Source organism: Brachyhypopomus gauderio, chromosome 15 (assembly GCF_052324685.1).
Source record: "Brachyhypopomus gauderio isolate BG-103 chromosome 15, BGAUD_0.2, whole genome shotgun sequence".
Lineage (NCBI taxonomy): Eukaryota > Metazoa > Chordata > Actinopteri > Gymnotiformes > Hypopomidae > Brachyhypopomus > Brachyhypopomus gauderio.
Window position 1 is genome coordinate 9,841,358 of NC_135225.1, and position 16,138 is coordinate 9,857,495.

At 44.2% G+C, this 16,138-nt stretch overlaps 1 protein-coding gene across 2 annotated transcripts in view; it reads right to left on the minus strand.

The window, feature by feature from the left end:
- ide (insulin-degrading enzyme) overlaps positions 1–16,138 on the minus strand; it is a 33,464-nt gene that overhangs the window by 13,523 nt on the left and 3,803 nt on the right. The window contains exons 4-15 of one of the 2 annotated variants that reach the window (XM_076975280.1): positions 15,739–15,908; positions 14,139–14,261; positions 13,040–13,152; positions 12,730–12,892; positions 12,351–12,443; positions 11,983–12,074; positions 10,201–10,281; positions 6,650–6,753; positions 4,834–4,936; positions 2,094–2,216; positions 1,754–1,836; positions 333–477 (exon numbers count right to left, since the gene is read on the minus strand). In XM_076975280.1, coding sequence (XP_076831395.1) covers positions 333–477; positions 1,754–1,836; positions 2,094–2,216; positions 4,834–4,936; positions 6,650–6,753; positions 10,201–10,281; positions 11,983–12,074; positions 12,351–12,443; positions 12,730–12,892; positions 13,040–13,152; positions 14,139–14,261; positions 15,739–15,908 — 1,393 coding nt within the window. Of the gene's footprint in view, positions 1–332; positions 478–962; positions 1,108–1,753; positions 1,837–2,093; positions 2,217–4,833; positions 4,937–6,649; positions 6,754–10,200; positions 10,282–11,982; positions 12,075–12,350; positions 12,444–12,729; positions 12,893–13,039; positions 13,153–14,138; positions 14,262–15,738; positions 15,909–16,138 lie in introns of both variants that reach the window. The other variant, XM_076975279.1, reaches the window with a different exon arrangement.

The following is a 16,138-nucleotide window of genomic DNA, read 5'->3' on the forward strand; positions in this document are numbered from 1 at the left end:
AGTCCTGTTTGTGAAAGGCAGTGCCTGCAAGCTGCCTTCAGCCACCTGCAGCAACGCGTCGGACTACAAAAATAAACACACAAAAAACAAAAAGGCGTGTCATTAACAGGCTAGAGTGCACAGCAGTAGTGCTCACCCTGCAGCGTCACCTAGCTTGTGTGGACATTACCACGCTACCTTTTTTTACGCTGACGGAGGCATAAGATGTAAGCAGAAAAGTTGGAGAATTAGTCAGTTCAGCACACGTTCAAGCCTCAAGCGCCCCGCCCCTTCAACCCTGCCCCTCCTTCCACACAGGAAGGGGGAGGGGCTAATTAAGGCTCCATACTTACAAGGATGGCATTCATTCCTGAGACTATGCCATAGGCCAGCCCTGCCAGTCGAGCTGCATATGTATACTCTTTTAAATCATCCTTCAACAACCTGAGAAACAGGTAGGTCATGTTGCAGTGGAGGGGGTCAGCATATAGGTAGCGACTACCAAAGAAACAGGACAAGAAAAATGAAACAGAAAAAAATAAATAAAAAAGAGGCATGTTTGTTGTGAAAGGTGGATTTATAACGGGCAAAACAGACAGCATGGAGAACATGAAAGGTGAGGAAAACAGAAAAAACTAAAATGAGAGAGAGAGAGCGAGAGAGAGAGCGAGAGAGAGAGAGATAAAAGAGTATGTATATGCAGCCACAATACTGGCAAGGCCAACGAGGGCAGCAACCAGTGCCTATCTGCTCCTAACCAACAGCTACGCTACACAGCACCATAAAACCCAACACGAAGGAACTGGTCTCTGCATCTGTACGTGATCCAGTGAGGCAACTGAAACTCAAGTAACGATTTTATCCGTAAACCCTGAGAGGAAGAGGAAGAGGGTTTTGGGGTGGAGTTCAGTGAGCTGGGGAACAGTCGGGAGGCCACGGCGTGGGATGGTGCAACAAGCGACGGGGATTATTTGGATACTTACATACATCCCATAGATGGTATTTTGGAGGTCATAGTTCAAGCCAGCTAGCTCGGCTGCATATGCATACTCGTTGAGGGAGTCTTTGAGCAGCTCAAGGTACAGATAGGCCATGTTACAATGCAGTGGGTCCACATAAGCAAAGGGGCTGGGGAGATAATCAACCCAAATATATTAGTGGAGCATTTGGGTTACAACTGATGCCTGCAAGTGTCTTACTGAAAATCCCTGACAGTCATCATACAAGCCAGTAAGACCCTGTGGCGTTCCAGCATGCATAAGGAGATTTTAGCATCTGTGGGACAACAGTGATCATGAGACAAAACCTGTAACTCCGACGCAGGAGGATCTGATATGGGGAGACAAGGGGTTAAGAAACAGCAAAGGTACTACATGCCATTCAAGAAGAGCACTAGCGCACAAAGTGACATGTGAAAACAGCTAAATCACTGAAATATACCAGCTCATAATAAAGAGAACAGTTTTATTGTGTAGTAAGTGGCTCTGTCCATCGCTTATTCGTCACAGGGCATTAAGTGGTTACTTTTAATGTCACAGAACCAAACATGTCAATGGCACAATTTGTTTCTCTTAAAATTGACTAAAAGACGTTACTTTTTCGCAACGCATCAAACACATTAGCAAACACTTTTATGTAGTGCAAGTCATAAAAGCAAGGGATACTAGTAAGACACCGCAGGCCCGATAACCCATGCCGGATGCCCATGTCACCAGTGCTGGCAGAGATACAGAGTCCTATCCAGACAAAAGCAAAACCAGTTCCTGGAGATTACCTGAAGAACTCAAAGTTCAGGCAGGCCTTAGGCAGGAAGTACTTGTCATCCTGCTTGAACCACACTTTACTCATCGCCGTGTCCTATGGAAGGAGAACACGTACAAACCTTTAAAAGACATTTGAGAACAGTAACCGCAGTGCATGACTTTAAATGGAAGTAAAAATTGCTGAGTCTCGAGGGAGTCCCTGCCATCTGTCACACGCACGGACCTCTGATCGCTTCAAACATCTAAAATCGCTTTGTCATACCGATGAACACATGCTCAACACATGCTGAGAATTAAACATTTTAGCCAAAAATAACTTTGCAAACCACAGTTTGTTACATTTTTTTTTACCTTGATCAAATTGGGGTAAGATGGGGAGTCCTTCTCGAGAGGATAAATCTCAAAGTTAGTGGGGATGAACTCATTTCTCATGGGTAGCTTGAACTTGCCATTCAGGTCAGCATTCTGCCATAACTGAAACAGAAAATGCAACTTGATCAGTCAAATCTGGCTGACTACCCAAAACAGAGTGTTGACAGACATTCATTTGAATTTCAATAAAATCTCAGCTGCACAGTTATTTCTTCACTAGAATGTACTGTTAACCGAGAAGTTAATAACATAGGCTGTATAGCAAATGTTTTGAACTTATTCAGTGAGGTCCAGTTAAGATTTCCTACTGGCAAAGGTCCAAACCTCAAAGTCAGCATCTTATAGCCAATATCTACATCTATTATTCAAAACAACAACATACATTTTTCTATTATTTCAACAATGTGTGTCAGATTAAAAGCTAGGATACATTTACACTGAACTTGCATGGCACATGCACAGTAAATAGACGGCTGTCTGTAGCATAAATAAAAGTAATTCCAGCTTAATGAACACAAGACCTACATTAGAAGTAAAAATAAATCAAGACAGAATCTTCAGAATAAAAAGTGTTTCTTTTAGAAAATGTGCAATCACAGACTCGATCAGCCCATTTTCTCATGTTTTTTTCTACTTTCTTTCATACTGAGAGAATTGGGCATGTGACCAGCCTGCCAGATTGATTCTTGGCATAAATGCTGTTGATGTGATTCTCATGCATATGTAGGAGCTCACTGGACCTCCTGGAACAGTGTGGTCATCCCTGATGACGTTGGCAGTGGAGAAAGCTGACTCACAGCTGCAGCTCGACCCAGACATGGTCAAGGGGTGCAGGGTAAGACCAGGAAACAGAGTCGGGCACCTTCTGTAGCCAAAACGTAGCAGAGTCAGTCGCGTGAGGAGCTGCCCAACACTGATGCTAATAAAGTTCCAAAATGACTGGTTTATATACTTAAACTAGGGAGAAAGATCTCACTCTCAAACTGTTCCTGCAATTTTGGAAAAGGTACATGCTCCTTGAAGAACTTGAAAATGTCCAGCTACCACTGGCAGGAGCACACAGTGGTCATTAAACCCCAAACTACGTCATTCTGAGCCTGCAGCTTTTAATAGAGCTTATTAAAGGCGTGTTGTCATGTGAATCAAAATGTAATCATATCTATTTTATGTTGACCTTGAAAAAAGCCAGAAAAAAAAAAAACCATGAAAACTGTGTTGCTTTCTGACTCTGAAACTGCTCTAAAAGCTGCTCTTTCGGTTCAAATGGCCCGGAAACGTCCAGATGCTTCGCTTTGGCTTAGCCATTTTAAACTGCTGTGAAGTAGCAGGTCATTGGCATTTGCCTCAGTGCCTCTCCAGAATTCTCCCGGCGGGCTATGCTGATGGGATATGGATGCCCTGAGGAATCTGATGAGTTTCCTCAAAGCGTTTACCTCATTACTCCTGCAAGCTCTTCTGACAGAATGGCACACACGACTGCCTGATGGATGAGGCTGTGCTAAGCCAGGAGATCAGGACTGACCCATTTGATCTGTGCTACACACCTCCCCTTCTCGTTTCCTACCATGGCAGGAGCACCATCTGTGGTGACTGAGCCCTCCTGTTTCACAGCTAACCCCCCCCCCCCCCCCCCCCCCAATCCCCCGCATCTCAACTGCCTCTGTGCCTTCGTCTCTTAAACGCATCTTAAATTGTGTTACACCCTTGGTCAGGTGTGACCTAGATAATATAGCAATGCCAATTTTAGGACTGAGGTTTAATGTTATTGGTTTGTACAAGTGTAGTGCAGATCCATCATACTGGGTCACACGTGTCAGTTTGGTCATTGTGCACGCCCTCAGCGTGGACTGGAGTGGATCCATTTGCTCAGAGGATCTGTGCTCAGAGTGGTTCTTGACAGCGCCGATTAATACAATCTATAGGATGATCAGCATTTTTGGAATATATAAGATACACGGGTTTAGAATTGGCTGTTGGAAGAATGAACATAATTGGTTTGTCTCTTCATCTTTGAAAGTTTAGTGTTTCAGAGTTCTGCTTCAACTTTCTTTATTTTGGAACAAACCATGTTGTCACCACTTTCACTTCCAATATTACTCTCTCTAGCAAACTGATCACACAGGGTAAACAAACCATTTGACTGGCTCAATTAACTGGATCGGTTGTTCATTGCCACGTCAGGAGAGGGAGGGAGGGGGGTTGGGGGAGAGAAAAACAAAAAAGACCCCATGAACATTATTTATTCATATGATTAGAAAATTGGTGGCAGATCCAGACAGAACCATAATTTGGTCCACATTTGAAGCAAGGTCTGCCATGTGTGATTCCCACAGTATAGTAATTCAATAAATAGATTTCTGCAAGTCAGTTTTTCATATTTCAGTCCTGCAATCTACAGTTTTCCATCATTAGATCACTGCTAGTTCTAACCATGAGTTAGTTCTCAGGTGCATTATGTCAGCAAAAAAAATATCCATTTCAGAAAGAATTTGGATTTTGGAAATTGCGCTAGTGTCTACTAACCACCCCAAATCAAGGTCCTCTGGTTTATTCATCAATCTCTTTCAAGCTGCTTTGTCAATATGTCCATTGCAATAAAGAACAAAATGAAACAAAACTTGACTTGAATGTTCTTATTAGCTAGTAATACAGCATCAAAATGAACCATGTTAGACAGTTTAACTGATCACCTCATAATCTGACTGAAAGTGGCACTCACCGTGATGACCTCATTAGAGATGGACTCCTGTTTGTACTGGGTTCCGTACCACTCTTCAGTCTTATCTGTCTGTCCTTCAAAAGACTTGGAGACGACCGCGACCCTGGAGAGGAACAGGAATAGACCGGCATCAATACCTGTAGTACAATCCACTCTCGGTTTACGGACAGTGACACTTCCATCTCTCAGAGCCTCCCGGGGGGAGCCGGACAGCAGAACTCTTCTTTTAGCAAAGCTGCTCTATAGTAAGTGGCTTTCAGTGCCAGGATGATTGCATTATATGTGGAAAGCTTGAGTTCCCAACAAACCCTCAATCTGGCACACGAGGACAGGGATCGATGTTCTATATCTGGACAGAAATGAGCCGAGGCAATCTGGGTGGCTCTGATCGATGGGGGACCTTCAGAGTCTCGCTATTCTGAGTCACTGGCATCAATTAATTGCAAATCGGAGCCTAAAATAGTCACCGTCTGCAGGTCTCAGCGGCATCTGTGTGAACCAAAACCACCTCTACCGGTAAAAACGAAGATGTGGCGTAGAGCCTCGTGGTGCTGGCTGGAGTCCAGTGACTCTGCTCTACCAGAGTCTGTAAACCACCAGATGACCTGCCTGGCTGCTCGGCCCACACCTGGTGGTACGGACCTCCACCGCTGCCCTACTTTCACAAGGCTACTGCCCTCGAGCAGTGACACCATCAAGTAGATCAGCTTTCCGAGAGCATGGCTGCTAAACCAATCCAGCGGCCTGGACTTTTACATGTGTGCAGCAGGCTGCACTTAAGTGGATTTCCAGAGAAGCTCGGTTTTCATCGACTCCTGCCCGGGAACGAGACTCCACTATACTCCCTTTCTGTCATGACCTCTGACACTGAAAGAGACACTTAGCAGATGCTGCAAGTTCACGAGCATCTCATAACCATCATAACCACAATTGACCGCATGAGAGGGTGACGATAAGGATTACTTGTCTGGTTTAATTAAGGCAGGCCCTGCCTCTCATTACCTAAGAGTACGGTTGTAGCATCTCTCACCATACAGCCGTTTTTTGTAGTATACAACTTAAAGCGCACATTGAAAAGGCTTGCAGAAAATGTTAGAAAGGAAGTGTGGAGCATCAACAGCTTCACAGCAGGCCAACAGGCTACCATGGGGAATGTGGGGGAGTCTCTGCTGCCTTCGACCCATGGGGAAGGAGGAGGAGAATCACTGTGGAGTAACTCCGTTTTAGAGCTTCATAGGAAATGGCATTCACAACGCTCCATTTATTTACATTCCATGGACACATAAAAAGAAAGAAATGGTGCATTTACACACACACACACACACACACACACACACACCTCTTAAGACTCCGAATGCCAAATGCAAGGCAAGATAAGGAAGCAGTGGCAAGATAGTAAAATAAAGTAGTTTAAACCCATTTTTTTTAAGGGGATCACAGCATTCATCCCAGTCTGGACAAGGACAATCGCCACACCAAGAAACAATTTTGCTCTAGTCATTCTTGGGTCATGAATTGTGTCTAGAAAATCATTTTCATTTATTCAGGCCGGTGCATGTGTACTGAGAGTGTATCCAGTTGGGGCTGCAAACCAAGCATGTGGGGGCCACACCAGGAGCAGCTCAGGAGGCAGTGCCCATAGAGCAGGGCAGCTACAGCCTGGTGTGGGGCAGTTAGGACAGAAGGGGAGCAGCAGAAACAGTGATGTGGAGAGAGGGGACCTACCAATTCAGTGGGGTTAATAAAACAATACGTGGAGCTGCAAACAGCAGACAGGCGGTCTGGGTGTGTGAGCACACGTGCGTGTTTGACTGACCTGACATTTTCTGGTTGCAGCTTTTCCAGCACCATCTCTATAAGGTCTGGCCTGAAATCCTCCAGCATGTACTCAGCAGCAAGAACCTCCTCCAGTGGGTAATACTGGAAAACAGACACGTGGAGCACTCTTGAAGAAAGCATCAAAAAAACTTGATGACGACAAAACAAGGCTCTATTTCCAGTAGCCATGATTAACACACACACACACACACACACACACACTAGGTATGGCACTGTGACATTGAGGAGGCAGGGCAACACATGCCTCTCTGCCTCAGAGAGCATCAAGCGGTTCTGCACGAGCCCTGGCGGTAAAACTAGACATCCAGGCAATTGTGCTGCATCATTACGCTTCTGTTAAGAGTCCCCAAAACACCAAAGGGTTCATCATGACACTTTTCCCAGTGCCAGGATTAGCCATGTACAGAGGACACCACAAGGGTACCGAATCAGTAGTTCGCCTAAAAACCCATCACTCAGGGATGAGCGCTTTTTTTTTTTACTCGAGAGAAACGTACAGAACAAAAACCCACAGGTATAGTTGTAAAGGGTACAACAGACAAAACAGTTTTACAAATAAACCTCTAAATAAATATCTAGATAAGCGTTCTAAAGGGCGAGATAAATGGCTGCATTTACTTTTTTTAATGCAAAAGTAATTTTCATTTAAGAGCAGACATGACAGTTCTGACCTGAAATGTTAATTTAGGGTGAACAAAAATGTGATGCATGAAACTTGGATGCTGCTGTACTGACAGGGCATGAGAAATCGCACCGGTCCAGTGGTACGGCATCTAATGTACTCAAACATCTGCTAAATAACGCGATACGTTAGCTTACGGAATGTAAAAGTACCAAGCTACCTATGCATCAATTTAGCAACTGTGTAGCTTGGCTAACTAAAGACACATAAAATGATAGCTATTGTTTAACGAAAGTTGAGTAATATTTAGTCTGCTTCAATGCTTTAATTAATTACTTTTACACACACACACACACACACACACACACACACACACACACAGCATGAAGAATGAAGAGCTTGACAAATATCAAGGGATGAAAGAAAAGCTAGAAAAGATGTGGAAGGTGAAGACAATAGTGTTTCCCATAGAAATCGGAGCACTAGGGACTGTGATCCCCAACCTGGGTGAATGGCTCCAACAGATCACGGGAACATTAGATATCTGCGTACAGAAGAGTGCAGTCCTGGGAACAGCAGAGATCTCCCTACAGAAGAGTGCAGTCCTGGGAACAGCAGATATCTCCCTACAGAAGAGTGCAGTCCTGGGAACAGCAGAGATCTCCCTACAGAAGAGTGCAGTCCTGGGAACAGCAGAGATCTCCCTACAGAAGAGTGCAGTCCTGGGAACAGCAGAGATCTCCCTACAGAAGAGTGCAGTCCTGGGAACAGCAGAGATCTCCCTACAGAAGAGTGCAGTCCTGGGAACAGCAGAGATCTCCCTACAGAAGAGTGCAGTCCTGGGAACAGCAGATATCTCCCTACAGAAGAGTGCAGTCCTGGGAACAGCAGATATCTCCCTACAGAAGAGTGCAGTCCTGGGAACAGCAGATATCTCCCTACAGAAGAGTGCAGTCCTGGGAACAGCAGATATCTCCCTACAGAAGAGTGCAGTCCTGGGAACAGCAGATATCTCCCTACAGAAGAGTGCAGTCCTGGGAACAGCAGATATCTCCCTACAGAAGAGTGCAGTCCTGGGAACAGCAGATATCTCCCTACAGAAGAGTGCAGTCCTGGGAACAGCAGATATCTCCCTACAGAAGAGTGCAGTCCTGGGAACAGCAGATATCTCCCTACAGAAGAGTGCAGTCCTGGGAACAGCAGAGATCTCCCTACAGAAGAGTGCAGTCCTGGGAACAGCAGATATCTCCCTACAGAAGAGTGCAGTCCTGGGAACAGCAGATATCTCCCTACAGAAGAGTGCAGTCCTGGGAACAGCAGATATCTCCCTACAGAAGAGTGCAGTCCTGGGAACAGCAGAGATCTCCCTACAGAAGAGTGCAGTCCTGGGAACAGCAGATATCTCCCTACAGAAGAGTGCAGTCCTGGGAACAGCAGATATCTCCCTACAGAAGAGTGCAGTCCTGGGAACAGCAGATATCTCCCTACAGAAGAGTGCAGTCCTGGGAACAGCAGATATCTCCCTACAGAAGAGTGCAGTCCTGGGAACAGCAGATATCTCCCTACAGAAGAGTGCAGTCCTGGGAACAGCCAAGACACTACACAGGATCCCCCTCCTTCCTCAGAAAAACAACTGGGAGAGGGTTATTGGCGAATGTGTGTGTGTGTGTGTGTGTGTGTGTGTTTTAGGCAGGTGTGAAAAATGCTGTGAAGTAAGAATGCTTTACAAAATAGAAGTGTTAATTGTTTATTTTTGTCAAATAATGTGCAAAGTGAATGAACAAAAGAAATTTAAATCAAATCAGTATTTGCCTTCAAAACCGCATCACTTCTAGGTACACCTGCACAACAGAATTGTGTAGGATTATAGTCAGGTTTGTGATTAACCAGTAGATTAGCCCAACAGGTGATAATGATTTTCATATGTAGCTTGATGCGGTCATTAACTGAAACAGAAAGTGCCATGTATGAGGCTTAAATCAAGGTGAGGGACAGCTGAACTGTGCTACAAAGGTGAAGTTGTGGAAGACGGTGTCATGTCACAGGTCATACGTCATGGCAAGATTGAGCACAGCACATGACACAAGGTGGTTTTATACTGTATCAGCAAGGTCTCGCACAGGCACACTGGGGTTTCAAGATCTGCCATACAAGCTCTTTGGAAGAAGCCCAAAGAAATGTGCAGCGTAGAGGACCATAGACACACTGGTCTGCCAAGGAAACTTGGTGCAGAAGATGACACTTCATGCTTACTCCCCGTCCAAATGAAAACATGTCCAGCGGTGCAATCAGCTCAAAATGGGCAGAAACCCGTGACTCCCAGAAACACTCTTCTACTGCCCTGAGAAGTCCAGCCAGAGGACTTCATGGAAGAACTGTGGCCAAAAAGCCGTACCTTTGACGTGGAAACTAGGGACTCGACTGTGCACAAAAACACATGAACGGAGGTGCAGACGAGCGGTGACAGGAGCACTGGAGTGATGAGACCAGGATTAAAATACGTGGCTGTGACAGTAGGCAGAACGCTTCCTGAACGGTTGTGCAGCGGTACAGTAATGAGTGACCATGTTTTCAGCAGAGTCTAAATCAGTCACCTCCTCTATTTTTGATGCCAGGAGCGGTGTCATATAACCCTGTACATACTGCTCAATAAAACCACACATCCAGTAAAATAAAATAAAAGTAAACAGCTTGTTACCAAATCAGTTGCTGTCTGAAGCCCCAATTTATGCATGTAAAACAAGCCATGAATAAAATGCACTCCATTACAACCCAACACCTGCATACAGCACTGACAAAACTGGTACAATCAGCAGGCAGTGGGCAGACAGCCGTAGCTGACTGAGCAAGAGCATGTAGTCATGGCGACGACCTTTCAAGTTTTTGATGGGTTAGAGAGAACCTACATGAAGAAGTCCGGCCACTTTAGAGGTGTATCCACGTGGACGCTCCTTGTCCTTGAACCTGAAGGCCACAGTGTTCAAATCCTACAGACACAAATAACAGAAACAAACAAAATATATATATATATATAATTGCAGCTCTAAAAACACAAGATTGTTCTGTTTGATTAGCTGCTGTGTCTAACTGAGACCTCTTTCAGTTCTGTAGAAAATGTCATGGTACTCGAATATGCAAAATGTGTCATCATGGACAGCTGGCTCTTGATATGATGCCTTACAAATGCTTTCAACCACCTTAAAGGTCATCACATTCATTTGACTTACAAATGACAATCTGATATTTTGTGCTGTGGTGTATTTTACTTTAAAAGGCCCTCTGAACCAATTTAGTTATCTTAGCTTTATGTAAGAAAACATTCTTTGACTTCTGAACTACAGAGTTCAGAAACTGCCCAATATGGAAGTATAAGTATAAAGACGCCATTACAGAGGGGCAGAAAACACGTCAAAGCATGACTGATCCAGATTAAATGTGGGATAGAGTTTTGTGATCGGATGAGACCATTTTATGTCTTTGGCCAAAATTCAAAACGCCATGTGGTAAAAGTAAAATACAAACAACAAAACAAACAAACGAGAGAGTAGCACAGCGTATTTCTTTAAAAACCATCTCCGTGAAGTATTTGGGTGGCAGCTTCATAGTGTGGGGAAGCTTCTTCTTGGCGGGGACTGTGCAACTGAGCCGAAGGACAGAAGGATGCTGCACAATACAGAACCGTCAGCAGAGACGGTGAACCCAACAACCTGAGCAAATGTGCCAGGAAAAAGCACCGAAAATGATCCCTAAACAGTGGAAAGTTACTCCAACTGACTTACAGATATTGAGGCGGCAAAAGGCGGTTCTAGCTAGCATCAACCTGAAGGGATTTAAATTTTCATGCAAACAGCATTGAGTTTTTTGTTTTTGTTTCTTTTACTTTAAGAGCATTGGTTTGCAGTGGAAACACTGATTGGAAAAATCTGCACGTGTCTTTTGTAAACCAGACAAATCTGATTTTGAAGGGCTCTGAAGACTTTTGCAAGACACTGTAACCTGGGCATATTTAAAATGCGTCAAATCCTGCACTGTGTGATCTTTTATCGTTTAAGGCCTGGTCACACTGGAGACACTACAGGAGAGAGTCAGACATGGGAAACGTCATACAACAGCGTGAAAGAGCATTTAGCATTTATGCTACACAGACAAAGAACAAACGCTGAGAATAACTTGAAGGCCGCAAGCAAGGTTATTGTCCAGTCTAGTCTCTTTTGTCTATAATTGTGATTCAAGACTTCATCTCTGCTGCGCTTTAATTAGGGTTTCCATTTAAATCACTTGTCTGTTACACCTTCCTTTTATTTGTTCCTGACTGTCATAGGAAATGGTTTAAATGTTAACATGTAAACGTCTCATCTTTCCTTGCGTCTTCACCTGTGCTCCAGCATCAGCTGTTTGCATATCTGATTACTATCAGCTGTGCACTGCATCAAGTTTCTAACCTGCACATCATCTTCTCGCTTCTGGTATTCATGATTGGGACTTTAAAGCAACTTAATTTACATATTTAGTTTGAAAATATTATATATGCGCATACAATAATGACATTTTGCATCGGCTCCTGCTTCCAACTGCGTTCCCGATCCTGTTCTCATCATCCCTCCATATTAAAGTCTATTTGGACCATCAGAACCCCCCGAGTCCGTCTAATATTAAACAGCAAAGCCAACAGCTGTCATTATGCCCACCTTACACTCCTGGAAGACCCACTCTTGAGGGCCCTCTGTGCGCAGCTTCTGAATGTACTGGAACATGTGAAAGACGATGTCCTCCACATGCACTGAAAGCAAAGAGGAGGAGACAACGGTGAAGCCCAGAACACCGCCCCACCCGCGATGGGGGCGAAGCATATCTCGTTCAATTAGCCAGCTTCAATCCGTTAAACACTCATCCGGATACAATCAGTCAAAACTCTCTAGCTCATTTCCCACATTCAAAAGGGGACATTAAATGGCTGCTCCAGTGTCAAGGTTAGTCCGCGGATTAGCATATTCATTATGTTATCTGAATGTTTCAAACACGAGCTACACCCAATCCCAGGTCCCTTGGTGCTCACATAGTCCTTCCTCTGTTAGATCCACGTTGATGATGAAGAACATGAAACCCCGGGCTCCCTCCTTCTGGCCTCCGACTAAAGTGTTAACCCAACCTACACACGAGAAACACCAACGTTAAACATATACCAGACAGTGTAAACCACACAACTCTCACACTCCACCAGCGTCCCAGTGATTCACATACGTGTGTGACATCATGCCGTTTCATATCCCAGAAACATAAACATAAAGTAGTATATCGTGGTATGAATAGTAAAATACAGATGGTCTCCCAGACATGGATTAAAGTCTATTCTAGAACTAAACTGCAATGCCAATTATGGAAATTCTTCTTCTGCACAGATGGTAGCTATATTCTGTGTTCTGTGCACCCCCCACCTTTAGCCTTCAGTTCAGACAGCAGACTCCCCGGGCCCTCGTGTCCTATGAGGTGGCCCAGATAATGGCCAGGGTTGGATTTGTAGTACTTCTGTAGGTCTGGGATGGGGAAGCTTACATACAGGTTCCTGATGTCCTTAATGGGCACAACCTTATAAAATTGCTGCAGAAAAGACACACAGATTTATAGCAGAACACTGTGCAGAAAGTATTTGGTGTGGACTTGTTTGAAATATAACATTTTGCCATATATTACCAAGAACACAATATCAGGATGCTAGTGGTTGATGTAGTTTGTTCTCATTCTCACCCTAAGATGTTCTTCCTGAAATGGGTGCTCAGGGAATTCTGGAATAGGCACCGATTTGTTCTCCACCTCTCCAAAGAGCTTGACCACCAAAGCGGTCAACTCGTCCAGAGATTCTGACAAAACACAGGTGACGCAATAAAGAAAACACGCACAGGAGGACGCAGAGCAATGCGTGGAGTTTGAAGCATTTTCATGCTTTTACTCCTGTCAAATGCCTCTAAAAACCCATGAGTCATGCTGCAAAAGCTGCCAGCGTACTAGGCTGGTGCTTTTTAAGCCTCAAGGTCAGCTCCGTCTGAATGCAAGTCTGTCTCTCATATTAGCCAAAGCACTGGAAAGGGGGAAAAAAACTAGCTGAACGCTATACTGGCTCTTTGTAGGGAAGGACTGTAAAAGCCATTTGTTATGAGGTCATGCCATCATAAACCCAGCTGCCAAATGTGGCCCTGTCCAGCTGTCAGAGAAACATGCAACGTTAAGACAATGCAACACAACATAACCATCGTTAATGAACAGACCAGCAATATTTCCGATTTACGGTCCAAAGGCAATTTAGATACATTTAATAAACCAGCTGTAATATGGGAAAGTGAAGATCCAGTGGTACAAAGCAATCATTTTAATTGCAGAAGTTTGCTCATAAAATTATACCCTAGTCAGATCGTCAGGAGACTGTTTGGTTTTTGGAAGCCTGTGTGAAACACCACAGCTTTGAAGGAGCCAGTCGATGGTGAGAGGAGGAAGGAGAACAGGGAAACATTCTCAAATCAGACCCCCCCCCCCCCACCCCCACCAGCGAGGCCAAGACTAAAACAAACAATTTTCCAACATCTTCTGTCCAATGGTGCTACCTCTGTAGGGAAATACGTCAAACGTATTAAAAAAACAGGTGCTTGACAGCACAACACACACACACACACAGTATATACATAATTTGTGAAAGTACCAAGGCATGGAATTTGAACTTATGATGTTGCAGCTCTAATAGACAGCAACAAGTCGCACTCGATGTCAGGAAGGCAGATCAAACCTGCACATGACTGAAGGTCTATGTGCAGGAAACATCAGCACAGCACATGCGTGTCTGCAAGTGACTGACCTCTCCCCAGAACACAAAGTCCCATCAGATTTGAAGAGTAAAACGTTGAGTGGAATTTCAGCAACTCCTGACGTACGTCAATGCCATCTTGGGATGGCCTGGTCTCCAAGGTCAGCTTATTGCCTATGTTAAGAAAAGAAGAAAATAAATGCAATAATAAAAAGGTATTTGGTACCAGACATATTCAGAACTGAGGCAGCATATTTTTTATTACTATTATTGTTCTCACATGACTCATAAGTCTCGTTGTTCTCTTTGTCGTAATGACAAACCAGCTATATATGGGTGTTATCACATAATCCAACAAACGCAAAGGCGTCAGAATGATGTCGATGTTTATCTGCGTCACATCAAACATGTTTAGATGCACTACAAGGCACGAGTTTAATATGCAGCAGTGCAAGTTTAATATAGGCCATACAGAAAATCCAGCCTTTTAAATGGGCTGCTAGAACAGCCCAAGTCTGCTGCCTATTGTTCAGCATCCGCTCTGCGATCTGCACTAGCAGCTTCTGATAGCGTGCTGTCCTCCCATGCAGAATGATGCCCCATAAATTCTTCACCTCTGCTGACACAGTAGAAAAAAACAGCATCTAGACATCAGATATGAGCTTCACTTCTCCTGCTTGCGGATGTTGTTAAAGCAGAACTGCTCTGACAGCTTCGTCGGTTTCATTCAGGCCACTTATTCTGGGGTATTCTGAATAGGGAGAGAGGGTTCATACAGCTCAAGACTGCCCCCACCTGGCTACTCTGGTACCAAATAAATCTTATGATACTGGGCCAGAAATCGATTTGGCCATCATTCCCTCCACGCCTGTTATTTCAGCATTTCAGCTATTTCAGCGGCTGCTGACTTTCTGAACAAAGAAAGGCAGACACAGACATACAGACGTGGCTCTCGGGAGGTGCTGTGAAGCTTCAGCCTAGCTTACGACTGCAAGGGGAGATGGGATAAGACAGGTCTGATCCAGGCCCGATCTCCTTTCCGGGCATTCATATTCAACATGCAGACCTCAACGATTTGCACATTTGCAAATGTAAACTTCCCTGTAAACACTCCAACAGCTGTGTTAAAGGAACATCCCTCAATTAGCATGAGTGCAGACGTTACCACTGTGCCGCCATGCAAATTCCCATGCAGAACACAGGTGTGCTTGACCACAGAAAATGTCCAAATTGTTTGGCGATTTATAGAGCTAGCCATCTAAAAAGACTTTCATAAAAACCACAGTCATATTTGATCTGTTCATGTTGAGTTTGTGCCATACATTTTATATACCAATTTGGTTTTTCAATAATGATGCTATATGTACATTTCTGGCAGTGACATGATACGTGAAATATGTAATATGTCAGAACAACGAGACTCCAAAAACTAACAAATCAAATAATTTTACAGCACAAACAAGCACAAATATCAGGAGCTTCACTCAACTTCATTGGAGAGCCAACAGAGCTACTATGTGATCACATTATTTAACAGAAGTATCCTAGTTCCAAAAGATAATTAGAAAGAGACTCCATGGAACAGCAGAGGTTTTCCTTTCCTGGACTTTCTGTAGGTAAGATACCTTACACGGTGTATATTTAAAAGTACCTGTTCCAAACTTGCTAAAGGGGTGATCGGGATTCCCAGTGGCCTTCTCCAGCTGAAAGAGTCTCCAGGCATCATTCATCAGGTTCTTCTCATGCTCAGAGTCCACAGCATTCACTTCACGGTCCTTACAGCTCTCGTCAAACAGAGGACACAGGAAGAACTGGGAAAACCTGGGAAAACAAAAGGACAAAAACCGGTACAACAAAGTGCATATGGCAAAGCATTCAAGCATGCGCACACATTAACAATGTATGAAACGATTTAACTGACTCGTTTACATTATTGTGAACCACAAGGTCATTAATAAAATCTAAGTAAACTTGCTCCCAGAATGACTAACGTGAAGGTTATAAATAATAACAGTACGGTTCATGCTCGACAGGTCTACCAACCCCAAGTC